Source organism: Macaca nemestrina, chromosome 12 (genome assembly GCF_043159975.1).
Source record: "Macaca nemestrina isolate mMacNem1 chromosome 12, mMacNem.hap1, whole genome shotgun sequence".
NCBI classification, from domain to species: Eukaryota; Metazoa; Chordata; class Mammalia; order Primates; family Cercopithecidae; genus Macaca; species Macaca nemestrina.
The window spans coordinates 129,885,318-129,913,055 of record NC_092136.1 but is presented as its reverse complement, the minus strand read 5'-3'; the positions used below and the strand labels follow the sequence as shown (position 1 = coordinate 129,913,055).

The following is a 27,738-nucleotide window of genomic DNA, read 5'->3' as shown; positions in this document are numbered from 1 at the left end:
ACAGGTTTTAAATACTTACAGCTTTATTAGGAGAAGGCTGTGGTCACCTCAGCAGCCAGCTCCCCTGTATACACAGTATACACAGCCCAGCCAGCACCCAGGTCCTTCCATCCTTCTGCAGTACATGGAATGCAAAAGAACCAAACAGAATGGCGGGGAGGGAGGGTCTACCAGTGAGTGTCAGTGTCTAGTGCTTCCGGGAGGCAACTGCCAGGCCAGGGACACTCAAGTCCCTCAAACTGTCATCAGCTCCTGCCAGACCCCACTCCAGCATGACGAGGTCCATATGAGAGTGTTTGGGCCAGACTCCTCCAATCAGTGCATGCAATGGGCAGAGGAGGCTAGGGAATCCTGGGCCCAAAGCCATACTGGTCCACCCCCCTGAAGAAGTTGTTGGAGCTTTCAGAACGTTCCTCTTCTTGTGTAGACATGAGACACCGCTGTAACTTTACTCCATCACCAGAAACCTGTGCCTTGAGTCTAGTCTCCGCTCAGCCCTCAAGGGCATGGTTGGATTAAGGAAATAGTCAAAGGCAAGCAAGACAAACTCCCTAGGTTGTCTTGGTCATGCGTCTTTTAAAAGGGGAAAGAAGAAAAAAGAAAAAAACACCACAACAGATAAAAGCACTGAGGCCTGGCTTGTGTCAGGAGCCAGAGTGGTTGTCCTTCCTTGAAATGGTTTGTAAAGTACTGATGACAAAAGCTGCTCTGCCCTACCGGAGGCCAGCCTCCTACCGATGGCACCTCTCTTCCCACCCACCCACTCCCCCTGCCATCCCGCACAGCCCCCATGCCACCCTCTCCTCCTCAAGGAGGGAGTGCACCAAGCACAGGGCGCAGTGCTGTCGTCAGCTAGCGAGGATCTGCTTCTGCCTGGTACCTTGGTCCCTTTTGTCCCTGTAGCCCACAGTGACCACTGGCACAGAGGGGTTCCTCTTCACTTAGTCCTTCAGGGGTGACTGCAGCCCTGCCTCAGAGACTGGCACCCCCTCTGCCCCTGCATGAACTCCGTCCAAGGGCTCCAGCCCAGCGCTAGACCCGGCTGAGAACATCATCGCAGAGGCTTGGCTGGGAGTTGGCTTGTGGATTCTGACTATTAGGGAAACCCACAGAAAAGAACTGAACTCTTCCAGGAAGACACATGCTTTGATCTTAGCTCAATACAATATTCCACCGAGGCCCTGGATTCATCACCTACACTCAGAAGCAGAACATCCCGTGTGCACAGGCGCATCCGAACCTTCAAGAGACACCCTGCTTGGCCAAAGAAGCTCTAACCCCAAAATAGCTCCCCACTTGGAGCTATAGAAAATGCCTGTTTCTATTTTCCTGACCTGTCTAGAAGACAGACAGGTCTCCAGCAGTTCATACTAGTGGCTGCCAGGCCCCCTGGGTCAGTCATCGATTCTTGGTGCCTCCTGAAACCTACTCCCAAGGAGTCTGAAGAAAGAGGGCTCGTCTCTGGCTTTGGAGCCCAGCAGGGGGCTGGGCTGTGGGGAGCAGGAAGCCACACACCACACCCTCATTTCTGTGGCTGGAAGCTCAGTCTCCAAAGACTGAGCGTGGTGGAAGGACCAGGTCACCACTGAACTAGCGGGGGGATACGGCTGGGTTCCTAGAGGGCATAATCTGAGGTAGCAAACAGTGGAGAAGCTTAGGCCTGGGATACAACGTGACGTACCCAGGGCAGACAGCAGTAGCTGTTGGAATGAAGACGAGTTTATAGGCACACAGATGTTCAGCACCTAGCCCTCATAGGCACGCCCCACCCCCTCACAATGGGTGCAGGCCTGTGGCCACTGTCAGGGCTGTCTGAGGTGACACAGACCCTCCGACGTCAGCCTGCATATATGTGCCTCTCTGGAGGAGGAAGCCATCAGAACTGCAGCCTCCTCCTCCCTATCCCAGGGTGACATCCCCCAAAGCCAGGCCCAGAGCTCAGCACCAACCCCAGTCCAGTGACAGCAGAACCCTCCAGAACTTTCCGAAAACTCCCTGCATCAGCCACAGACTCCATCGCCCCTCGCTAACGTCAACGTCTTTCTGTAATGGCCGGCTCCATCTTGAAGAAGACAGCAGGCTCCCTACTGACTTCCCCCCTCCCTGCAGAGCCTCGGAGAACGCTCCGGTGGCAGCCCCCCCACCAGCCCTACACCCTGCACACCAGAGGAAGGAGAGGCTGCTTCTTTAAGGGAGGGCCCAGAGTGCAGGACGAGAAACCTCAGGACTCCCTGTTTACATCCACGTTTACATTCCACGGTGAAGTGCCAGACTCCAGGGACCCTAATCTCATTCTCCCCGTGGCTTCTGCCCAGCCCCAGCCAGCTTTTATTGCTTAGTCCATGTCAGTTCAAAAAAGAAGGTGGGCTAAAAGCACCGTGAAAACCCTGCCTCATTCAGACACGGCTCAGAGCCCATGGGGCCACCTGAGGGTGCCAAGCTGCTGAGACATGGCTCTTCCAGCAGCCTGTGGCCTCCCTTCCGGGGGCCGGGGTCCCTGAAGTTCTGCCTGGAAGGTGCCCATCCTCCAGGTCCCTTGGAAACTGGGCCTCAGCACCTTCTGCCCTGCACCTCAAAGCCTCTTCCCGCAACCGGCCCGAGGAGCGGGGCCTGAGGTAGACTGTGCGGGAGTTTCTGGGCTTCCCTCTGCCCAGTCCAGGGAGGAGGAGGGAACCTCTCGCCCCAGCCCATGGTCCTTGTCCCTGGATGTGGGTGACATCGTGGCGTGAGCCCCTGGCCACCGTCCTCTGCCCACTACTCCAGCTGGCAGAATGCTGGCACATCAGTGGGGTGGAGAGTGAGGGGGAGAAAGGGATGACCCCACTCAGCACGGCCTCAAGACACAGAAGTCCAGCTCCTGGGGCTTGCGGCGCAGGTTGCACTGGTCCCGGGCCAGCAGCCGGCCTCCGTGGCCCACGCACTTGAGCGGGCGCCTCTTAAATCCCCGGCCGCAGCTCTTGGAGCAGGGTGACCAGGCGCTGAGCTCCCAGGTGGGGCAGGGCTCCCCACAGGCTTGTGTCTCCACGGGCCGATGGGCTGCATCACAGGCAGGGACCGTGCGCTGCCCCGGGGAGCCCCGGCAGTCCACCGCCCGCTTCTGCAGGCCGCTGCCGCAGCTCACAGAGCACGGCCCCCAGCTGCCTGCCACCCAGCGTGCAGGGGGCCTGTCGTCCGGCTGCTCCACCTGGTTGGAGAGGCTGAGGACGCTGTTGTGCAGGACAGAAGGGCCCCGGGGGTCCTTGGGATGGGAGGACTTGTCCTCCCGAGGCTCTTTGGGCAGATAGAAGGAGTAGCGGACCCGGGGCGGTGTCATCTTCCCCACGGAGAGGACCTCCACGGTCAGCGGCTCCAGGATGGGCCGGGAGGCCTGCAGGCTCTCCACCGCTGTGCCAGTGCCGCTGTACCGCAACAGGCTGCCCTTCACCACCAGGTCCCGCTCCACTGCGGACACCACGAAGTGCCCGTTGAGCAGGTACTTGCCTTGGCTGTTCTTCAGAGCCAGGTAGTTGTCATCCCCAATCAGCCCCTTGTAGCCGCGCTGGCGGATGTCGATGCTTGAGGCCCCTGCGGGGATGGCCACCACGAAATTGTAGCCATGCCTGGGGTGGGAAAGGGGGGTTGTGCATTAGACAGAAGCCTGGGCCTGAGGACCTCACCACTCCAGGATCTGTTTCCTCAGTAAACCTAGCTTTTGGTGAATTCTGGCATGGGAGGGAAAGCACAGGTTTGGGAGTCAGAGAGGTCCCTGCCCCTTGGCGATTGGTGCTGGGTAAGGTGCTGAGCTTCTCCAAGCCTCCATGTCCTCACCTGTAAAGTGGAGCTCAGAATTCCACACACCTCATTGAACTACAGGGAGGACTGAGTCCACCAAAGCACATAAAGCATGTAGCATGGTGCCTGGCACACAGCAAGCATGTGTAGACATCTGCCGTGAGGACGAGGACGAGGAGGATTACCAGGGGTGAGGCGGAGGGATAAGTCCACCATCCTGGAGCCTGAGGCTAGGAGCTCAACGCGGTGAGAGGACACTGGCCCTGGAGGCAGGGACGCAGATCCAGCCTGGCTCACATGCCAACTCCTGGCAATTTTAAGCAAGCCAGTGTCTCTGGGTTCTGGTGTTCTCATCTGCATAATGAGTGGGTTAAGCTAAATGATTTCTAAGGCTCCTTCCAGCTCCAACAGGCTGTGAAAAGAACATCTGCCATTTAACCAGTGAGGCGAGCCTGGGGTATGTACCTCCTACTCCCCATGTGGCCTCCCCACCACAGGTCCCTGCGAAGCACAGCCTGGAATGCCATCTGTCCCTGGTGCCGAGCTCCCAGAGACGGGGTTGGGCATCCTCCCTGTGCATCACCACCCAAGGGCTCAGGAGAGGGTGTTGTGTCCAGGAGCACAGTCAAGGCTCCAGAACAGCCATCTAGGCCTTTCCATCACCAGCACCTGGACTCCCAAATTTTCCGGGCCAACCATAGCCCCCACTCCCAGCTGGGACCTCAGGTGCCCTGCCACCCCCTCTTCCTCCAGCACGTAGATCAGGGCTTTCCAAGGAGCATGTGTTTGACCTCAGGAAGCTCAAGCTGGAGGCCCAGATTCTGCAGCTAGGACTAGATGCCCAGGGATTGTCCAAGACGTGAGGCCTCCTTCAGTCCCAGCCACTCACTCGCTGTCTCTTGGCAGTTTATTGCCATTCTCACCTCAGTCTGATCCCCAAGGTCAGGGCCTCAAGTCCAGGGAGAGCCTGGCAGCTGTCACGTTCAGCCTCATCAAGGTGAAGGAGTATTGGGCATTTATTATGCACCAGGTATGATGCTAACTATGTTACTTGGACTAACTCCCTTATTCCTCACACATGAAATATATTAGTATTATACCCACTTTACAAGTAGGGACATCTAGAGACCTGGAGATTAAGTTCCTTTGCCCAGGTCATCCAGAAAATGGGTAACTGCGATCTGAATCAGGTCGGTCTTACTCTAGAACATTATACAGACCCTAACAACTCTGCCCACCTTCCTGAAGTGGGTCTTCCCCTTTTAAGTGGGTCTTCCCCAGCATTCGTCTTTGTTTGTTGAAAGAATGAACGAATGAGTGAGTGAAGGACGAGCAGCCCTAGATGGGGGGCCTCTGCAGCAAGGGTACTGGCTGGATCTGACATTTACCCCAATCTAACCCAAGCTTCCAATGCCCTGGGAAATTCCACCTCCCTCCCTTTGCTCCCTGGCAGCACCTTCCAGGACCCCAACTCACATGGGCTTGGTGAAGAGTCCTGTCACCTTCTTGCAGCTCTTATTGTCTCCCCCACACACCCCACACTTGTCGAACCTCTTCTTGGAGCCCAGGTTCCCATCACAGCCAGCCTTGATGCACTTGCCTTGGACACAGACGGAGGTGGAGTCGGGAGAGCACAGCGTGCCGTCCACCACCTGCAGTGCCCCAGAAGGGGAAAAAGAAGGAAGAGCAGCGCAGCTCAGCCAATGCTCCTCCAAAGACCTGGTCCCTGCTTTGTTCTCAGGCCCCAGGTTCACTCACCTTGGGTGCCAGCACATAGAAGTAGCCAGTGCCATTGGCTCGGCAGATGAGCTTGCACTTGTCCCGAGGAGACACGCCTGAGTACTTGGGCACCCACGCCACGGCCAGAGTGAGCCGGTTGGTGCTGTGGTTGTAGCCATTGAAAGCCTCACACTGCTCCTCCCGGAAGCTCTTTCCAGAGGCTAGGGAGGGAGAAGCATAAGAAAGAAGTTGAAGGGAAGGGCTGAGGCCAGTGCAAAGGACAAGCCTCTCTCCCAGCCTGCCATGGCTCTCTTAGCCCTTCCCACCCTTGTCACCAAAGCTGCAACCTCCTCTACATCTCACAGCACTAAAGCAAGCTGGGCCCAAAAGGACCCAGGGTGCAGATGAAAACACATCCCCTGAGCTATGCACCACCTTCTCCAGTAACCCAGCCTCAAACTCCCTCTAGGTTGCAAACTATTTTCAGAATAACGTAACTCAGTGCATAAAGTAAATTACACAGATTAACGACAACACCAGTTACATCTGCTACACAACTATCAATATATTTTGAAACAAGTCTGTGATATATGTGCTTTTTTGTTAATGCATTAAATATGATTCAGGGCCGAGCACAGTGGCTCATGCCTGTAATCCCAGCACTTTGGGAGGCCGAGGCGGGCAGATCTCCAGAGGTCAGGGGTTCAAGACCAGCCTCACGAACATGGTGGAACCCCATCTGTACTAAAAATACAAAAATTAGCCAAGCATGTTGGCAGGCGCCTGCAATCCCAGCTGCTCAAGAGGCTGAGGCGGGAGAATCGCTTGAACCTGGGAGGTAGAGGTTGCAGTGAGCCGAGATCACGCCACTGCACTCCAGCCTGGGCAACAGAGTGAGTGAGACTCTGTCTCAAAAAAGTAAATATACATATATATGATTCAGTAATGAACCTGATAACTACTATAATTTTGAAGTAAGGATGAGCTTAAACAGCATTTTGAAAATTCTGCAACAACCAAAATGTCATGTCATCAAATATCCATGATTCCTACTGATGACAAAGTCACAGGTACTTCTACTACTATTGTAGTTTTGTTGTCTAACTGAAAGAAATACTAAATTTCAGATAGAAAGGTAGTTTAAAAAAATACTAGTTTCTCTCTGAAAGAAATACTAAATGTTAGATTGAGACATTAATAAAAATATAGATGTAATTTTTTTCCCCACCAAGTTATTGGGCTCTGGACTCCTGCTTACAAAGATGGGCTGGGTAGGCCTCAGCTAAGAGGACTTCTAGTGTCTCATTCCCATGATCCATTTAGTCTCCCAGGCTAAGCATCCAGAAGGAAACACCCTTGCCAAAGGTGAGTGGAAAGAGGAATGATCCCAAGAAGAATCTGCACCTCTCCACTTCCAGGCTTTGTCCTGAAGGTTAGAATCTTGACTGCAGTCCCTTCGTCATCAATAGGAATCCATGATAGAAATACCAGCCTACCTGAATTACCTGTATACCCAATTACCTGGAGGCCTTGCATTACATGGAGTAGGGGTGGGGTAGGGGTGACCTCCAGCCTTGCCTCCCCTGGGCCCAGGCCACCGCTGCTCTCCCCGCCTCACCTGAGCTGGGGCAGGGTTCCAGGTTGCAGGATCGGTATTTCACCCTCACTCCCTCGCAGTACTTGCCCCCGTTGGCAGGAGTGGGGTTGGTGCACTGCCTCCTGGCCAGCTGCACGCCCCCGCCACATGTGCGCGAGCAGGGGCCATAGGGCTCCCATTTGGCCCAGGAACCGTCCACCTGTGAGGAAGAGCCTGTTATACTCCTTGGCGGACCCAAGTGCCACACCCAGCCCCTTAGCCCATAGAAAAGCTGCACTGTACAGCCTTCAAGTTCTCATCCCACCTTCCCGGAATAAAATTCATGTTGTATAATGAAGAAGAAAACAATAGGCAAATGGCCAGTGTACACCGAGCCCACCCAACGTTCCAACCAACTAACTAGCAAACAGCAACTGCTCCCAGATGCAAAGGAGGCCGTGCAAAAGACAGGCCTCACTGGGCGGTGGAGTGATACAGACGTGTTTCCTTTTTTTTTTTTTTTTTTTTTTGAGGCGGAGTCTCCCCCTTTTGCCGAGGCTGGAGTGCAATGGTGCACTATTGGCTCACTGCAACCTCCACCTCCCAGGTTCAAGTGATTCTCCAGCCTCAGCCTCCCAAGTAGCTGGGATTACAGCTGCCTGCTACCATGCCCAGCTAATTATTCTGTATTTTTAATAGAGACGGGGTTTCCCCATGTTGGCCAGGCTGGTCTCAAACTCCTGACCTCAAGTGATTCGCCCATCTCAGCCTCCCAAAGTGCTGGGATGACAGGCGTGAGCTACCGCGCCCAGCCAGACGTGTTTTCAATGGACTCCGCCCATACCACACCACCCTAGTGGGCTTGAGCAATGGCAAATCCTCCTTAGCCTTCCAGGGCTTCACTTGCAAAAATGGGGTGGATAATACTAATAATACTCGGGCCTGATATCAGGTGGATGATAGAAGTGGCCTAACGGTCATGAAAATTCCCAGTACCCCGCTGGCCCCGGCAGAAGTTCAGAGATTCCTCGAATCCCACAGCTTGCCGGGAATAAAAGAAAAAACAAAAGACGTTCCCTTTATTTGTTGTCAGTGCATTCACAGGCATCTCTAAGGCATGGCCAGCCCCCAGCCTTGCGGATAAAAAATGTCACCATAGATATGTGAATGTTTTTATTCCTTAGTGTTCGATAATTCAGACTCGACGCCAGACCAAACTGATCTTAACCTCGATCGGGGGCTGTATTTGAGAAACTTTCACCATAAACCATTCGAATGTTTCTTTTAAGAAGAGACAAAGATAAGACACTATTAAGCAATCCTAAAACTCTATTTGGCTTCGGGGTGAATTGTGCAGTGTTTTGGAGGCTTTTTTTTTTTTTTCTAGTTTTTTTTTTTAACAGGGTAGAAAGAGAATAAAATTTACGGTATCACTGATGTTTTCCTTAGAATGACAGTGAAACGAGTGTGGATCCTCTGAACACACATCAGTTGAGCAACAGAGGAAGCAGCCCAGCTGCTGTACTCGCCTGGAATTACAACTCTGCCACCGACCGTCCACACAGTGCCTAACTCACATGGAACTAAGCAGGAACTGGCTGCATGTCATAGCAACACTTTAACCTGTGTACATATCCAGCATATTTATTCAATCTACCCTTTTGTCAGATAGTTCTTGTTTCGTTGCGTCCACATCTGTTTGATCCTATAAAAAACAACCACCAGCACCCTCCTTCAACCCTGCTTTGGCCTCAAACTACTCAAACTAGTGCCTCACCTCATTCCATCCTTTCACTCCCTGAGAGCGTCACCCACATTGGCTCTTTCCTCATACTCACTCCCCAGAGCCTGGCACTGTGGGTTTTGTCCCCATCACACCCCGGAAGCTGCCCTCTCAAAAGCCACAACGGCCATGTGAAGACTAAAAGAGTGTGCCTAGGCCTCGTGATCTCCAATTCTTCTTCAGCGTGTAGCACTGTTCCTGCAGCTTCTGAGACAAGGCTACCTGGTTTTTATTTGGTATCACTGCTTACCATTCGTACGAAAAACATTCACTCTGCTCCCGCCCTATGCCATTCACTCATTCCTTCACCAAACACTCGTGCAAGTCCCTGCCCTCAGGGCAATTACTCCCTAGTGGGGAGACAGACAATAAAAATGAATCTGTGAGCGCAGAGTGGAGGCTGGGCTTCCAAGCAGGGGGGAGGGAGGAGTTGGGAAGGGCTGCTCTGGATTACGGGGAACTCTCTTGTGCCTGAAGGATGTACAGGTGGCATAAGCCATGCAGACATCAGAGAAAGGGCATTCCAAGCAGAGGGAGCAAGTGCACTGGCCCTGAGGGGCGGGGGATGAGCCTGAAGTGCGCCACTGTCACTAGGGCCAACAAGGCAGCGAGAAATGGGATCGCTCATTCTGAGCCATGGCAAAGCCCCTAAAGGGTGCGGAGCAGAGAAGCGGCATAACCTAAGGTGCATTTCAACAGAGCTGCCACGGCGGGAATCATCTGTAAGGAGTAAGAGCAGAAGCAGGGAGACCAGTTAGAGGTAACTGCATTAACCCAGGGGACGGGGGGTGGTGGCTGGGGCCAGGGTGAGAGCAGATGAAGTGCTGAGAAATGATCCTGGATCTGCCTTGAAGATAGCCCCACAGGGACGTGGAGATACAGGCTGTGAAGCATATGAGAGAAACAGAGTTTCAGCTTGAGCAACCGGAACGTGGAGTTGCCAGCGCAGCTTCAGGGGGGATGACCAGGAGCTCAGTCTCACCGACACATGCATAAGATACTAAGCAGGTGTCCAATGGACACGTCCAGATTCCCTTACAGATGCAAGTCTGCAGGTCAGGAGCGAGGCCTGGGCTGAAGATGCAAATTTGGGAGTCTTCAAGCTCTAGATGGTATTGAAAGCCATGGTCTAGATGAATCAGCGAAGAGACTGAGTGTGGATGGTGAAGAGGGAAAGGACTGAGTGCCGAAGCACTCCACACTTTAGAAAATGAGAGTACAGGCCGGGCGCGGTGGCTCACGCCTGTAATCCAAACATTTGGGGAGGCTGAGGCGGGCAGGTCACCTGAGGTCAGGAGTTCGAGACCAGCCTGACCAACATGGTGAAACTCCGTCTCTACTAAAAATACAAAAATTAGCCTGGCATGGTGGCAGCCACCTGTAATCCTACCTACTCAGGTGGCTGAGGCAGGAGAATCGCTTGAACCCGGTAAGTAGAGGTTGCAGTAAGCCGAGATCAAGCCACCGTACTCCAGCCTAGGCAACAAGAGCGGAACTCCATCTCAAAAAAAGAAAAGAAAAGAAAATGAGAGCATAAGGAAGAAGCAGTAAAGGTAATGAGAAGGGGAGGAGGGCAACCCAGAGGCAGTAGAGACCCCGTTCCAGGGGCCAGAGCTCTGGCTTGCCACAAATGCTGCTGGCCTGCTGGGCGATGGGAGGAAAGGGAACAGTCACTGACCTTCGTGGTGTGCAGGCCATTTGGTAGCCTTAATAAGAGTTGTTTTGGAGAAATGGTGGTAGTCCAAGCCTATCTGGAATGGGCAGCAGAGAAAAGTGGGGAGATGGAATTGGAGACAGCAAGTTTGTACAACTCCTTCTGGGAACTTGCTGTGAAGGGAGTCAGAGAAACAGACCACCAAGGAAGTGGGATCGTAAGAAGTTTTGCTTCAGATGGGAGAAATTACAACAGATTTGTATTCTAAAAGGCATGATTCAGCTCAAGATTGGGAAACACTGGCACAGCAGGAGACAGAGAATTGATCAGCAATGTCCTTAACAAGCGAGAGGGGATGGGGTTCCTGTGCAAAGCACACAGCGCGGGCTCAGATCAGAGCAGGGACAATTCAGCCACGGTAAAGGGGACAGTGGAGAACACGCGCAGAAGCAGGTCGGGGGTGGGTGGAAGTTCCCTTCTGATTACTTGATTTTTTTTTTCCCTTTGGGAAATGAGAAGAAAGGTCATCGGTGAAAGTTGAAAAGGAGGAAGAAAGAGTTGGTAATGGGAGGAAAGAGGTGATGGTGGGTGTGAACTAATGGTTCAGGAGGTTGGGAGAGTAACCAACTGGGGAAATGAAATAATGTGACTCCTGGACAGCATTATGGGCCCACCTAAACTTCCGGGTCATCAATTTATTTTACTTTTTTCTTACTTTTTCTCTTTCTTTTTTCTTTTTTCTTTTTTTTTCCTTGAGATGGGATCTCACTCTGTCACCCAGGTTGGAGTGCAGTGGCGTGATCATGGCTCAATGCAACCTCTGCCTCCCATGTTCAAGTGATCCTTCTGCCTCAGCCTCCTGAGTAGCTGCAAGGACAAGCATCTGCCACTACGTCCCACTAATTTTTGTATTTTTTGTAGAGAGGGGGTTTTGCCATGTTGCCCAGGCTAGTCTCAAATTCCAGGCCTCAAGGGATCCTCCTGCCTCAGCCTCCCAAAGTGCTGAGATTACAAGTGTGAGCCACTGTGCCCAGCTCAGATCACGAATTTAAACTGAGACCAGTGAGCACAATTGCATGTTTTTCTCGAACCATAGTCACCTGTGTAAGCACAAATGAATGGGTGAGTGAGTTGGAGTCACCCTAGATGGTGGCTTATCCAAGTGAGTTTGATGCAAACAGACAGGGGCAAGGGAGTCAAGAGTGTATGCAAGGCAGTGATTTCAAAAAAGGACTGTGGAATTTCAGCTCACGAAGGAGGAGGTGAGGGCACAAGAAGGGTGAGGCATGATGGAAAGGTTGTAGCAATGGATTGTAGGCCCAGATGGGATTTAGGAATTGTTGGAATCCAAATCCCAGAGGGAGTAATCTGGGAAGACAGGGCCTTGGTGGTCAGAATGGGATTCCTGAAACAGATCTGCGGGAGCTGCAGTGATTTGTAAGACATACTTTACGATCTGACCTCGGCCAATGAGGGCAGTGACTTCCATGAAGGTTTCCTGGAAAGTTTCAGTTAAAACAGGGTGACCAAGGGATTTTAAGAGGTGGAGGAGGTAGATCTTGCCTAATCATAGACTGAGAATTCCAGGAAGTGTGTAAAGATGGTACTTCTCAGACCGCATTTTCTCTATCCAATATTATCTCAACTTGTCTCTGCATCCTCCAGCCTCATCTTCCCAGGAGGAGGTACTGACCACATACTGCCTGTCCTCAGGACCTTCTAGTGCCTGGCAATCAAGATGGCTGCCGTCTGGCCCCAAACAACCTTCCCGAAGGCAGTTCCCACAGAGCCTTCATCTACGCAGCCCTGCAGCTCACTCCGACTCGCCCAGGACCTCCCTGCCTTGCTCTGTTTCTGCCTACAGGGATCCTACTTATCCCTCAGGCTCTCTTCAAATCTAACCTCCTCCTCCAAGTTTTCTCAGTCCCCTCTCATCATCATTAATCTCTTGACCCCTGTTCTCCTGTGACATATTTCATTCTTCTGTCCTTCTGCATAACACGTGCCTCTCTGCATCTTGTATCACAGCCACATTTCGAGCTTCCCCACTTGACTATGAGCTCTCTGAGGCATGGCCTGTGTTTTATTTCTTTTTCTGACCACCACAGTATCTTACCTAGTTCCCTGAACACAGTGGGTTGTTGCCTAGCAAACGGTTAAGGTTTAATTAGATATGTATCCCCAGAACACAGAAAAATATTTTAAATAATTCTGTGCCATACTCAACTCAGGGCAATTGATAATGTGCTTGGTGGAGGCTTTTTTGTGACGTTGACTCTGTGCCCAGAGGCAAGTCCTCCCCAAGCTGAGAACAGGGATGGGAAGGGACAGTCAGCTCCAGGATCCAGGAGAACGACAGACCTCTTCTTCCTGCCCAGAAAAGTACAAATTCCTCTCCTACCCCCAAAACGAGACCTGAAGAAGATAGAGTTATTACATTCAGAGAATATTTGGGATTCTGGATGTGTTCGTGTTTGGCTGCTATTTCTGTTTATCAGGAGAGAAAACAAGTATTGTTCAACTATGTTTCTGCTACAGAAAAACAGCAATTGCAACAGAAATGGACGCTTGGTTCAGAATGCAGCCAGTTCCTGAAGCTCGCCCAGGGCTTTGCTTCCCTGCAGTTCTAAGGCCTGTTCCTGCGCATGGTCCCCAGCTCCCTGGGTGTGCAACACGCTGGGAAAGAGTGGATGTGGGAAGGAAGGGAGGAGCCAGCGAGTGAGCCGCTTCTAACACTAGGTGTTCAGCTTTGAGCCCAGAGCTCCTCCCCAGGTAGGACGAGGCCTGGAGCTCAGGGCTGAGACCCCACCTCCCGTTGAAGGCTTTTCTCCATGTGTCTGAGGCCTCTCCAAGTCCTCTGACCTGCCACAGCTTCTCTCTCCAGTCTTAGAGTCAAGAAGGGGACAGGACCATATAGAGGGCAGTGAAGGCACAGCTCAGCAATGCAACAGTGATGGTCCCGTGGCCAATCTGTGCTAGGCAGCTTCCTGGTGAAGACCAAGGGCAGGGGAGGCCCCCAGGTCTCCGTCCCTCCTCCCAGCAGTCCCAAGCACAGCTCCAGAATTCACTCACCCTGTGCTTGTTGAGGTTGTGTCTCTCCACGCAGGCCCCTTTGAGGCAGAACTTGCCCTCGCCACAGCTGGTGCCATCGGCCCAGGGGAAGTGGCGGGTCTGGCACACCATCTGTCCCTTGGCCTTCCCAGTGCACCACAGCTTGGTGCAGTACTGCATGTAAGGACAGGGCTTGGAGCCCACGCCAAAGGCCAGCTCGCACTGCTGGCTCAGGGTGTAGCTGGCACCGGGCAGATCCTCGGGCAGGGAGATGGGCTTGCTGGGTTGGTCCAGGAGGCAGTCACCTGCAGAGAGCCGAGGGCGTTCATTAGGATGAGCTGGGAAGATAAGGTTTGGCTAGCCCAGGGCAACAGGAATGCACTCATGTCAGAGCCCAGCTCTGAGGGGGCACACGCACCTAAGGTACAGAGGACGGAGAAGTGGGCACCTCCACCAGGGGCAGCAGCAAAGCCTCCTCCGAGGCGGCCTCACTGCCCTCCCGCCGTCCCGGCTTACCGTGCCCACTGTCCAGGAAGTCAGTGATGATGGCAGCACTGCAGGTTGACCAGGGGTTGGCGCGGTCGATCTGGATGAGGGTCGGGGACATCATGTGGTTGGCTCGGAGCTTCCCAAACACCTCCTCACAGACTTTCACATTGTCATGGGGCATGTTGAACACGTGGCCTGTCGGGTGAGGCAAGAGGACTGAGAGGGCAGGAGGAAGGACATGGGGGTTGGAGGGAGGAATGGGGCAGGGGAACTAGAAAGCATATGTCAGCGGTTTTCAGGCTGGTCATTGCCACCTATCAATAGACTGCTTTCAAATGTCCTCAAGATCATGTTCTTGTGTTTTCTGTCCCCTGCATCAGGCTGTGGGCTCCCTGACAACAGAATGTACCTCCGTGTCGTTAACATGGTGTCCCCACAGTGCCTAAGTGCTGAGACACTCTACTGAGGGGCTCAAACCACATCACCGGCCAGTGGGGCTGCAGCAATTGGAAAAAGTACAACAAAGCTGCTGCTAAGGCTCACTGTGCCCTGAGAAGGGGTCCTGAGGCTTCAGAACACGAGGGGCAAAGACACGTGTCTCCCACCCTCCAGGGCGTCCCAGGCAAACCCAGAAGACTCCAAGAGGAGCTTATCCAGCCTTACCCAGCTCGTGGGCAGTGGTGAAGGCGGATGGAAGCCCATCGTCCTCAATGACAGAGCAGCTTCTCTTGGGGTCACACATGGTGCCCACATCGGCCATGCCCAGGGTGTCACAGGTGGTGGCTCCACACAGGTCCTGCCGGGTGGGGGAGAAGCAGAAGCCAGCCCAAAGTTAGAGACAGTGACAGAAAGGACCTGAAGGGAAGAAAGGGCATCCTATGGGACATTCCAGCTCGTCTCATTCCAACCTCACCAGGCCCAGCACCTTCCAGCCGGGCCCTTCTTCCTAGGAGGTTGTGGGGCTGTTCACAGAACGAACCCAGGCTGAGGGAGGAAACTTAGGAAGGGCTCTGTGGCTCACCAAAAGACTTTGCCTAAACCCTATGCAGGGAGGTCCTCTGGGAGGAAGTTGGGAGGCACCAAATTAAACGACAAGGGCCACTGCTTTAGGGAGAGACAGCCTCCAGACCAGAAAAGCAGTGACTGCCATAGCCAGGGGAGGCTCGCTGAGGCAACAGGGAGGAAGCCAGTCCCATTCCCACCCACAGGCAGCTTCGAGCAGCCTCGGTCTTTGCTGGGCTGCCTTTTGGCCAACCATGAATTAAGTCCAGATTCTCAGCCAGAGGGCTGCCGGCCAAGGACCCACCCATGCCAGCAATTTGGCTGCCGTAGACTGGGAGGAAGCAGTGAGGTGAACCCAAGTCCCCATCCAGACACAGTTTCATTGGCTACAGAAGCACAAGGGGACACAGGCTCAGTGGCTGCTAGGAAGAAAGATACATGAAATAGAGGGATGGCCACCTAAGCAGGAAGGTCCCTCGTTTTGTACTGAAGCTTAACTTGGCTGCAGAACCTAGGGCCTCCAGCAGCAAACCCTGACAGGACGTATTCCCAGGGGACACAGAAAGGCAGGATAGGGCTTCCGGGGTGGATATCTCAAAGAACTTACTGAGTGTCGTTGGCCAGAAACACTGCCAGATACCTTAAAAGCCCAAGAGTTGGAAATAGGATGAGACCCTTGTGTACATTCTGCTCCTCTTAAGAAGACGTGTGTTGGGTCAGGCACAGTGGCCCACACCTGTAACCCCAGCACTTTGGGAGGCCGAGGCAGGTGAATCACCTGAAGTCAGGAGTTCGAGACCAGCCTGGCCAACATGGCGAAACCCTGTCTCTACTAAAAATACAAAAATTAGCCAAGCATGGTGACGGGTGCCTGTAATACCAGCTACTAGGGAGTCTGGGGCAGGAGAATCGCTTGAACCTGGAAGGCAGAGGTTGCAGTGTGCCAAGATCGCACCACTGCACTCCAGCCTGGGCGACAAGAGCAAAACTCCAACTCAAATAAAAAAAAGAAGACGACGACGACGTGTGTTGAATCAGTGATGCTGGTTCTCTCTTCATTACATCGCTGCCTTCAATGCATAAGGCATTCTGCATTTCACAGGAAGCTACTACGTGCGTCACCCCATTTAATCCTCACAATAGGCTTATGATGCAGATATATTATTATATCTATTTGTCAGAGGTGGGAACTAGGTGCATGCCCATAGTTCATCATGGCCATGATGTATTAAATGCTGACACTGTGCATGCACTTTGCACGAATGGCCCTATTTAATCCTCACAACATCCCACTGAAATAACGACTATTACTACCACCTTCCACAGGCAAAGCAGTACATGTCCGCATGCATGGGCACGTATATGTGAGGCCGCATGTACATCTGTGTACATGCTGGCAAGGGGCGAAGGTGGGCAGCAGCACAGCACAGGGAGCCAGGAGCCATGGGGCATGGGAGGAAAAGCGGTCAGAGTACAGAAAATCAGCAAAATTTAATCCAAAGCACTCAGAGGTTTACCATCTGAGCAGTCAAACTTGGCTTCCCACGGTCAGGTGATAGTCACACCTCCTAATGAGTGAACAGTTATTTCGAGGGTGACCAGCCTGAACCCGGGTGCACCAGAGGCAATGACGTGTGCCCTGCACACCCAGCCAGGTCTGCCGCCTGTGCTTGCTGGAAGCATTTCTTCCACTTCTAGGAGCCTCATGGAGGACTTCAAATGCCCTTCTCTTCCCATATTCTTTCATCTTCAAAGACTCACTCTCCCAGAAAGTTTTCCTTCCCAAGAGCTCTGAAACCTAGAAAACAACCACTGTCAAAACTTGGGAGGGGCCTGGGCACAGTGGCTCACGCCTGTAATCCCAGCACTTTGGGAGGCCAAGGAGGCAGATCGCTTGAGTCCAGGAGTTCAAGCCCAGCCTGGGAAACATAGTGAGACTCCATCTCTACAAAATATAAACAAAATTAGCCAGGCATGATGGTGCATACCTGTAATCCCAGCTACTCAGGAGGCTGACGTGGGAGGATCACTTGAGCCTGGGAGGGTAATGCTACAGTGACCCGTGATCACGCCACTGCATTCCAATCTGGGTGACAGAGCAAGACTCTGTCTCAAAAAACAAAGAACAAAACAAAATAAAACTTGGGAAGGGACCTTCACCTGACCAGCAGTTTAGGGAATGTGACAGCTGAGGAACATGGATCAGCGTGTAAACTATGGGGAAAGGAGCCAAGATGAGGGCAGGGATGAAGGCTCTTGCAAGGGCATAGTGAAGAATGTAGGTGTAGGATTGGTGTAGTGTAAGACCCAGCAAGGCTGGGGCTCTGGACATTCTAGCCCAGCAGTTGCAGCCTGTGGGGGTGCCTCTGGGCTGCCCTGCACGCTCACTGCTCCCTGTGTAAGAGGGAGAGGGTGCGCAAATAAGAATCAGGAAGTCTAGATTCTGGTCCTGGCCCCATCACTAAGTACATGTGTGACTTTATCCAAGTCCTCTCTCTCTTTGGGGCCTTGGTTTCCTGCTCCGGGGAAGGCCCAACTTTCAACTAGGGCCTGAATCAATCAGTGCTTTCAGCCTCTGCTCCTTCCCCGGTCCCAGAGCATGCAGCCCCTTCTGGCCCTGTAGGTTATGAAAGGAACCCACAGAATGACATGTTTTCAGAACCCCAAGGAACATCTTGTCTACTGACCCAAGTCATGCAGTTGACAGCACTCACTCTCAGAAGAGTGGAAGTCACCCACGCAGAGATTCAGAGTCCTGTTCCCCAGCCCCGCTCTTCACAAATGCCTAGACCGGGCAGGACACAGTGGCTCGGGCCTGTAATCCTAGCACTTTGGGAGGCCAAGGCGGGAGGATGACTTGAGGCCAGGAGGTCAAGACCAGCCTGGGCAGCATAACAAGTCCCCATCTCTACAAAAATTAAAACGTTAACAAGAAAGAAAGAAACTGCTAGACCAGATTGAATGCTCACACTGGGATCTAGAGGGGGCGTCTGGAACTCAGCCACCCTGCAGCCGCCTCTGTGGCTGGGAAGTCCTTACGGCCAAAAGCCTCCTTCCTCCTAGGGAGGGTGGATTTTCTCTGGAGCAAAGACATGCAGCTGCAGCCCCTGCTTGGCCAGGAGCAACCTGTTCTTTCCATCAAGAAGTCCCGGTTTCCCTGGATCAAACAAGAGGAACAAGGAAAGAGCCGGCAAATTTCCTGAGGGTGAGAGTGGCTCTGGAAGCAGCCGTCTTGCAGTAACCAGCGTCTTCACTGTGGGAAGACACAGCTGTGTGGGGTCAGAAGCACTGCCTGTCCTCCCGCCACCCCTGCAGGGACTTAGTGAGGAACCGCTGGGCCTTTGCACTTTGAACGCCTACAAGTGCTTATACAGGGGCCCAGCAGTGCCTCATCTGTGGCATCAAAAATCTCCACCCTTCTGGAATGAACTCAGAGGCACTAAAACTGCCTTAACCTCTTCAGCTCAAGTGCTTGCCTCCAAAAAACAGAAGCTGTTCTACCTTCTTCCTCCTAGAAGGTGTAAGTATTCCTAACCCAGACCCTACCTGACTTACGATTCCCAGCAATTGGCCATTTCTCTTTGTAGCTGCAGCTGCTTTTCCAGATGATCCTGGAATCATCTTGGCCAGGAACCTAATCCTCCTGGACTGTTATTTTCTAACTGTCCCTTCTTATAAAATAATTTAGGATTGGAGCCACAACTTAAAAAAATAAACAAGGATAACACCTGGCAGTGGCTTGTTTACCAATGTCACTCCATACACGCCTCCAGCACGATTCCCACCAGCTGCCCTCCCTGAGAACCTCCTTCCTACCTCCTCTCATTTCCCAGGCATGTACCAAGATGCTCAATGTTTTCCAGCAATACAAAGAGAGAGGGATACACAAAAATCAAGCACATTAACATTTTTTTTTGAGACTGGGTCTCGCTCTATTGCCCAGGCTGGAGTACAGTCGTGTGATCTCGACTCACTGCAACCTCCACCTCCTGGGTTCAAGCATCTCGTGCCTCAGCCTCCCAAGCAGCTGGGATTACAGGCATGCACCACCACACCTGGCTAATTTTTGCATTTTTAGTAGAGACTGGGTTTCACCATGTTGGCCAGGCTGGTCTCGAACTCCTGGTCTCAAGTGATCCACCTGCCCCAGCCTCCCAAAGTGCTGGGATTACAGGTGCGAGCTACTGCACCTGGCCGCACATTAACATTTTTAATGTGGCAGAAGACTTATGCATTCTCATGTCGCCAACTGCCTACTTCCATTGAAGTTCTAGGCAGGAGAGCCAGAGCTCATCTTCATGGCTGCATCACAGCATCCAAGTATTACACTCACAGGACTTTAGGGCTGTCCTCTCATGTTGCAGATGAGGAAGCTGAGGCTCAGTGACTTGAGATTACGCACCCCAGTCCCTGTGGCTATTGAGCGAAGAATGAGATCCCAAATCCAAAGCTAAGTTCTTTGGTCTAAATCATGCGGCACTGCTTAGGAGACCATAATTACTGGTGAAAAGTACCCTGCGCTAGTATTACTACTCTGCCTTTAACTTGTTTCCCATCTGAATCTCTGCCATGCGTCACTGTATTTCCTTGTCCAGCCCAAAATCCATGTCTGTTTGTAATCCCCAAGGATGGGAGGGCCTTGCTTTGCTAGAAGAAATAAAATCTAGCAATTCAGTGCCTTGGCAATGTGATGAAGAATGTTAGTTACTTCTACTGGCAGATTCTATTTCACTGGCATATAAATCCCTCCAGATGTACAAAATGGTATTATTGCAAGAGAGTGAGGTAACCAAAACAACAATAATTACCTCAATGAAGAAGAGGAACCCCAAGCTTGCAAGAAGACTAAATCTTCTATTTAAAAAAAAATCACCCCTGCAAGAGAGGGTGCCTACAAATACAGTGATAATAGCTAACATTTACTGATTGGCTACTGTGTGCCAGACTGTCGCGAGAGCTTTACCTGCCTTCATTCATTCAATCCTCACAGCTTTAGGAAGAAGACGCCATTTTCAGCCTCCATTGCACAGAAGAGAACCAGAGAAGGTAAGTGCCTAGCCCAGGGTCACACAGTAAGCCCGAGGTTAGACAGAGAGGAAGGAGGCAGAGTGAGGATTGAAGTCCAGGCAGCGCAGCAGCAGGGTTGAGCTCTCACCATGACTTCCTGCTGCCTCTGGTTCATATCATCCCAAGAATGGAAGGCCCCACCCTGTATCTCAAGCAAGTGCTGATTGACACTGAGTGGGAAGAGTTCTGGGGAGAGGGAGAGGCAGGATTAAGTGCTAAGAGTTCTCTGAGAGCACTGTCTGCACCACCTCGCTGACTGAGCAAGCCCCTGGCTCCTTGCCCCACACCTGCATTGACACACTGACCCCATCCCTGCCCTGTCATGCACCCTGTCTGCTGACTCCAAGGTGGATTAAACACACACCTCGCTGGAGCCCCTCCTTTCTTCAGGGCAAAACCTCATGGCAAAGAGCCAAGGTGAAATGCCAGAAGAATCGAAGACTCCCTCTCCCCACCCTGCAGCCTGACAGCCTCAAAAGCTGGATGGACGACCCCAGGAAGGGAGGTGAGCGACCTACGCACCCAGAACTACAGGCAGCCCCTGCACTTCCGTCTGCACCTTCCTTCCAAAATCACCTACTGAACAGCCGACTTGCAGGGATCCAGGGATCCACGCAGGGGCCTATAAAGACTAAAGAGGTTCCTGCCTAAAAGGAGTTTACAGATCAGTGAGATTAGCAGATGCTGATGTCCGTAGCTTCCATACAAAAACAGGAAAAAGTGTTAAGCATACTCGCAAGGGCAATGGGGCAGAATGCTTTAAATCAGGGCTATCCCAAACTTGAGTCTGGCAAGGGATCCACAGCTAGTTATTCAACAAGGAGCATGTACTAAGTGACTACTAAGGTAGTGATGATAATAACTACCATAACTGGGGGCCTATTCTGGACCACTCAGTAACACTCATCTTTGCAACAGCCCCGTAAGTGAGGTATCATGTCATCATCATTATCCTCATTCTAAGAATGAGGAAAGCAAAGTGCACATAGCTGACTCATGCAATGTCCATTGCTAGAGAGTTCAAGCCCCCTGATTCATACTCAGCTCTGCCTGACTCCAAACCTGTATTCTTTCCATCATGCCACGTGATCAAGTCAAGGTGTCAAGGAAAGGTTGGGGGGAAATTCCAGGGGTAAGAGGGGACGCAAACAACTACAGAGAAGTTCAAAGACAGAAGGAGAGTGAGACCTAAAGAAAGAGAAAAACTCACTTGCCTTTCTGACTAGACTAGCAGTTAAAAATAAAAGAAAAAGATTCCCTCCAACCTTCCTCCCCCATCTGCTGACATTAATATCAGGCGAACTCATTTGATGTAACTAAAGAGAGAGAGCACTCATCCTGCAAGACAGGGAACCAACATATTCCACTCCTCCCTCTCTCTTCCCACTCCTTCCCTCCTCCCTCCCAGAAGGCATGGTGTTGCGTTTCCAGTTAGTGGCCAAGAATAACAAATTATTAAATACTAAATCTACCAATGACCTCTGTCTCCTAATATCTTCCAAAGTCCAACTTCAAGAAAGATCCTAATGAAATCATGATCCTTTTCTATTGTATAGGGAGATATGTGTAACATACGTATTATCACTTCATTATTAACTATTTTTATCTGAACAGTAAATATCACTGCCCTATGACAAGTGCTTTATCACCAAAAGAACTGGGGTCTGTTTCACATGAGGTTCTAGAATGCTGTTCCGCTCTGCGCAGTGTAGGGTATCCCCAGTGAAACACAGTACTGCTCAAGGTCAAAACAAGAAGATAGCACCAAGCTCGGGGTTGTGAGCGGGGAAAAGTCAGAGTACAAATGAAGAGAATAAGGGGGAAGAGAAAGACTGTAAAGATCCTGCCTGGATAGTCCCAAAAGAGGAAGGTGAGAGCATGGAAGAAGAGCCAGAGGAGAGGGAACAGAGGTGGCGTCAAATGATACGAAGAAGCAACAGGAAAAAAACAAACAAAATAGACCAGGCGCAGTGGCTCAGGCCTGTAATCTCAGCACTTTGGGAGGCCAAGGCGAGCAAATTGCTTGAGCCCAGGAGTTTGAGACCAGCCCGGGCAACATAGCAAGACCTCGTCTCCAAAAAAGACGTTTTTTTAATTTAGTCAGGCATAGTGGCACATGCCTGTAGTCCCAGCTACAGGCTGGGTGAGACTGAGAGACTGAGGTGGGAAACATAGTAGACAATATTATAAGCAACTCTTTGTCAATGAATTCACAACTCAAATGATATGGAAAAATTTCTTGAAAAATATAAATGACCAAAGTTCACTCAAGAAAAACAACTTGAATATATATGTTTTAAAAATGAAATTTGTAGTTAAAAGTCTTCTCACAAAGAATATTACAGAGCCCAGACATGATAGCTCACACCTGTAATCCTAAAATATTGGGAGGCTGAGGCAAGAGGATCTCTTGAGGCCAGGAGTTCAGGATCAGCCTGGTTAACATAGTGAGACCCTGTCTCTACAAAAATAAATTAGCTGGTCACGGCAGTGCAGGCCTGTAGTCCAGCTACTCGGGAAGCTGAGGTGGGAGGATTGCTTGAGCCCAGGAGTTAAAGGCTGCAGTGAGCTGACGGCACCACTGCGCCCCAGCCTGGGTGACATGAGACCCTGTCTCTAAAAAATAAAGAAATAAATGAAGAAGCAGACAGAATAACCATAAAATACAAGTCCTAAAAAAAAGAGAAATAAATGAAGAAGCAGACAGAATAACCATAAAATACAAGTCCTTAAAAAAAAAAGAAAGAAATCAAGAAACAGACAGTAAAACCATAAACTACAAGTCCTTAAAAAAAAAAAAAAATCAGTCCAGAAGAGAAAAGGTCACAGATAGCAAAGCAGGCAGTGGAATGGAGGAGAGGGCATCTGATGACACAGAAAACAAGCTCCCCTCCCCAGCCCCCACTCCGCAGCCAGTACCCTTTCTGCTCCCATCCCTTGGAGCGCTTCCTTAGCTCCAGCATTCAGGAGAACGCCCCTCCTCCCCAGCGGGGCTGGTCTGGCACTTAGCACATCCTGTTGAAATTAGCTCTTGTCTTGTAAGCTCCTCATCACATTGTGAATTCCTGGGGACCTGAGACCACTTTTTTTTTTTTTTTTTTTTTTTGGCACAGAGCGTCACTCTGTCGCCAGGCTGGAGTGCAGTGGCACAATCTCGGCTCACTGCAACCTCTGCCTCCTGGGTTCAAGTGATTCTCCTGCCTCAGCCTCCTGAGTAGCTGGGACTATAGGCGCCCGCCACCACGCCCGGCTAATTTTTGTATATTTAGTAGAGGTGGGGTTTCACCATGTTTGCCAGGATGGTCTCGATCTCTTGACCTCATGATCCGCCCGTCTTGGCCTCCCAAGAGGTGAGCCACCGCGCCCGGCCAAGACCACATTTTATTACTATTTGTAGCTCCACAGCCCAGGGTAATACCTAGAAATAATAATAAATAATGCTCAACAAGTATTAAAAGAGTGTATGAATAAATGAATGAAAGCCATTCTACCACAAAGGGTTACCCAAACGGCAGCGTTATTGGACCTAAAGACAGAGAAGTCTCAGGGAATAAGGGCCTACAAAGTCTCAGCATTAAATACCTGGCTCCTGCCGCCCAGTGCAACAGGAAGCCAAAGAAACTTCTCTCCTCACAGAAATAAATGAGCAACACTCTGGCTCTGGTTCTTCGCAGATCCTGGTTCCAGTCCTGTGCTGACCTCACCCTGCTGTTATGAGCCTGGAGACCGATCACTTTGCAAAATCAAATGTGCACTTTTCTCCATGAACTGACTCTGAATCTTTAAGTAAACTCCTCAAATTGTCAAAATACTTGTTGTACAACCACTATATTCTCGTTTCCGGGCGATGAAGGTTCCTGGAGACCGCGTCTGCCTTAATCTTAGAAAGGGCAGCTACTCGCTCCTGTTCTCACTGAAGACTGTACCTTCCCCCGGAGAGATCAGCAGTGAGAAGATCCTGAGACTCTCAGAATGCAGAAGGCCCTGAAGTCTGAGCTGGTGAGGAGGTGGGGGAGAGGTGCTTACTCTGAAGCATAAATGTACATACCTTGATGGCAGCCCTGACAACACAGAAGCCCGACTCCCTGGCTTTGCTCTCTAGGCACCTAAGGGGAAGGCAGCTTCTAAAAGTCACATCCTGCACGTCACTGCTTCTGAGCCAGTGGTCATGCATCTTGTACCCATTATGCATGGACAACACAGCCCCCGGGGGGTTGAACACACACTACTGAGAAATGGAAGCTGTCATGCTATTTGATTGCTTCTTCTTCAAAAGGCGGCCTCCTTCTGACGGCAGGGTCCTATGCCCAGCAGGAGTTCTCTCTTCCTAGGGCTGACTCCAGAAGCCAGCCTTCACCACCAGGCTGCAGAGGCTGAGGGCTTTTATTTTGGAGCCAGTGAGTGACCTTCAATGGGGCAGCCCAGGTAGTAAATGGGGCAACAGCTGCTTTGCCCATTAAGATATCCTGTTCTTGGCCTTTGCTTTTTTTCAAGCCCCAGCAATCTAACTGCCAAGCTGGTCTGTGTGCAGAGGTCAAAGCCACCTCCTTTACAGCTTCCCCATGACTCAGGCAGTGCTTGCAGAGGCTGGGCAGTGGCAGCTCAACAGACCTCAGTTGGAAGAATGAGCACAAGGAAACAGACTCAGGCCAAAGACCTCCCTAGAGAAACCAGGTGGTGGGAGGAGAAGAAGGCTGGAAAGGAGGAAGTTCTACTCTAGGAAGGGACTAGCTGTGCCAAATGGGTTACTGTGGAAGACTCCAGCTCCAGCCTGGTGTGCTCCAGTCCAACTTTGAGTGACCATTTGGAAACAGTGGAGAGTTAGAGCCCCAGAGGTAACCAAGGATTCCATGCCCTCCCCAGAATGCTGTGGTTATGATAACAACAAAAATAGAGCATGGCACAGATTCAAATCACCGTCCCCCAAATCGGAAGCAGGAGCTCACTTGGATGGCTCTTTTCCTCCCAGCCTCCTGTATCTGAGAAATTTCAAGAATCTAAATACTCCACAGTGCCCAATCACTCCAACACCTGTGAATCTAAATGTTCACAGATTCATAGCTTCTTTGACATAGAATATCAGGTAAGGCCTTGCAAAAGGCAGGGCTGCTTCCTGGGCTGGGTCCATCTTTCTAATCCCAATACTCAGTTTCCTTCTAACTCTACGGCTGGAATCTCCAAATACTCTTGACTAAGCTCACACCACTTCAACCCCAGCAAGGGCAGAACCTAGAGCCCTGAAGTCAAGTGTAGTCATAGGAATTATAGTGACTTGGGAGCAGGAGCAAGCGTGACAGCTCTGCTCTGTAGTATACATCTGGGCAAACGGGTCACCCTCTGACAGCAAGGATACAGGAAAATTGGAAAAGATTTTCCCAACTCAGCTCCAAGTGAAACTCCACTTGAAACTCCAAGTGAAACAGTCTCAGCTCCAAACAGGTGCCCTAACTACACTGCCTGCTCAGAATGGTCTAGAAGCCCCTTGGACCATGCCCAGCAGAGGCTGTAGGAGAAGCGGCGGTGAAGGAGGGATGCTCGCAGTACTTGAGTCTGGCCTGTCACTGCAAACTCACAAAATCTCTCAATGGTTCCCTCCACCCAAATCCAGGCTTTCCAGGCCCAGTACAGAGAGGGGCCAACATGTTACCCGAGAGAAATGTAGCAGGCGCTGACCTTGGATCACCTTCAGTTCTACAACCCTCGAAAGGAGACCTCAGGAGGTGTCCGAGAAGTCTCAGCCGCCCATACAATAGGGGCGGGCCGTTCCCGCCCAATCCAACACCATCCTCATAGCGTCTCCTATCGGTCTTGGACACAAACTGCGGCTCCGGGGCGGCAACTTCCTGGGTTCCGGCCCCTCGGCGCCCGATCCAGGAGGCGCTGATTGGCCGCGCCAGGCCAACACCTTCGGAAAGCGCAGGCTCTCCTCCAATGGCCCAGATGCACGTGAGCCGCCGCTCCTCCGAGCCTAGGAGAGGGCTCTCCGGAAAACTACAGTTGGAGTCGGAAGAAGTTAACGAAGTTTAAACTCGGAGGCATTGCACGATACAAAGGGGATTTGGAGCGCTAGGGGAGGTGACCCTAAAGAACGGGACTCTATGGGTGCAAAATGACAGCAGATCAACTCACCTGCCTGGTGAAGAGGATGGCGGTGTCCCAGTACTCGGGGTGCTTGTCACTCACTTTGTTCAGCTTCTTCTGCCAGGCACAGAAGTTGCGCAGGGTCAGGGCCGCGTTGCCGGTGACCTTGGGCCCGGAGTCACGATCTCTAAGAAGCAGCACCTTGACCACAACGATGTTGATGGGGTTGAGGATGCTGGGATGGCGGTAGAGTCGCGCCGCCGTTGCCAGCAACGTCAGCAGATAATGCTCCAGGTCCGCGCCGTGGAACTTGACCATTGACTCGTCCGCGACCACCAGCGTCTCCACGTACCGCGGGATAGACACGAAACGCTTGGCGCGCCCAGACCTGCGCCGGCTGCGACTCTCCCCCAAGCCCGCCCGCCGCGGCCTGTAAGGGTCCAGGGCCCGCAGGATGGCGGGGTTCCAGCCCGAGGCCACCCCGCAGCGAGAGGTGGGGTCTCCGGAAGGCCCGCCCGGCACACCCCGGCGCTGGAGAAGGTGTGCGCCCTGGCTGTTGCGCTGCGCGGCCGGCGCGCTGGCGTTGGGCAACGGGCTAATGACGTACTCGGCGCCTCGATAGCCAAAGGCTCCGCGGAGCCCCCCGCACAAGCTCACAGCCGCGAACGAGTCCGGCTCGGCGTTCACGTCCCCAGAGTAGAAGCAGCGTCGCAGGTCTGAAGAGCTGCCGGTGAACCCCTGGAGCGGGACGCCCAGATGCTCAGTGGCGAAGGCGGGCGCCAAGAACTGAGCATCCGGCGTCAGGTGTAGGTAAAAGTCTTCCTGAAATGCTGTGATCTGAAAAATGAGTCCCTGATCCCCGGAGTCCTCGGGACCCCGCCAGTAGTAGCGGCGGCCGTTGATGTCCGGGTCCAGTCGGATGGGAACGACCACCTCCCGCTCTGGCTCAGAGCCTCCAGCGGTTCGCCCGGCGAAAGCCAGGGCTAAGATGCCCAGCAGAAGCATGGCGCCCGGCAAGCACCGCCGCGCTCTGGGAAGGCGCTGGGCCGGGCTCTCCGGCCGCGGACGCGGTCTCCGGGCAGCCCGCACTCTGGTACCGCCAACGCTCCGGGACAGCCGGCAGCTCCCAGAGAGGAGAGCCAAGGGAGGGAGACTCCTCCCAGAGCAGCGAGCGTGCACCCGGCAGCCGGCGCTTCCTACCTGTGCCTTTCCAAGCAAAGCGCGCCCTGGGAGCTTAAGTACAATCGCTGTCAAGTGCGAGGACGAAGATTTGCAGCCGAGAACTAGCGGAAGGTGCCGGGCGGCTTCTCGCAACCGCAGCCACTCGCAGCGCAGCAAGCCGGGCGCTGGGCGAGCCTATTAAAGGCCCCCTCCTCTTTGGACTGCCCAGTCAGCGCCCCTCCCCTCACTCCCCTCCCAGCCTCCCAGAGCTCGCGGCCCGAGCCTCCAGGGGCCACCGGAGAACTCGGTCCCGCCTCCAGAGCAGAGAGCCACTTGGCGGGGAGGGAGTGGCGTTGGGCTGAGGCGGGAGGCGTGGGCTGGCCC

General features: G+C 52.4%; 1 protein-coding gene across 1 annotated transcript; it reads right to left on the bottom strand.

The window, feature by feature from the left end:
- Window positions 1-27,532, bottom strand: LOC105476186 (ADAM metallopeptidase with thrombospondin type 1 motif 15). The gene is made up of 8 exons (XM_011731865.3): window positions 26,242-27,532; window positions 14,707-14,839; window positions 14,071-14,238; window positions 13,576-13,859; window positions 7,109-7,286; window positions 5,530-5,711; window positions 5,248-5,423; window positions 1-3,599 (listed from the first exon to the last, which is right to left on the bottom strand). Exons 1-8 carry the CDS (start codon window positions 27,196-27,198, stop codon window positions 2,825-2,827), a joined length of 2,853 nt encoding a protein of 950 aa, XP_011730167.2. The 5' UTR covers window positions 27,199-27,532; the 3' UTR covers window positions 1-2,824.
- Window positions 27,533-27,738: the final 206 nt, after the last annotated feature.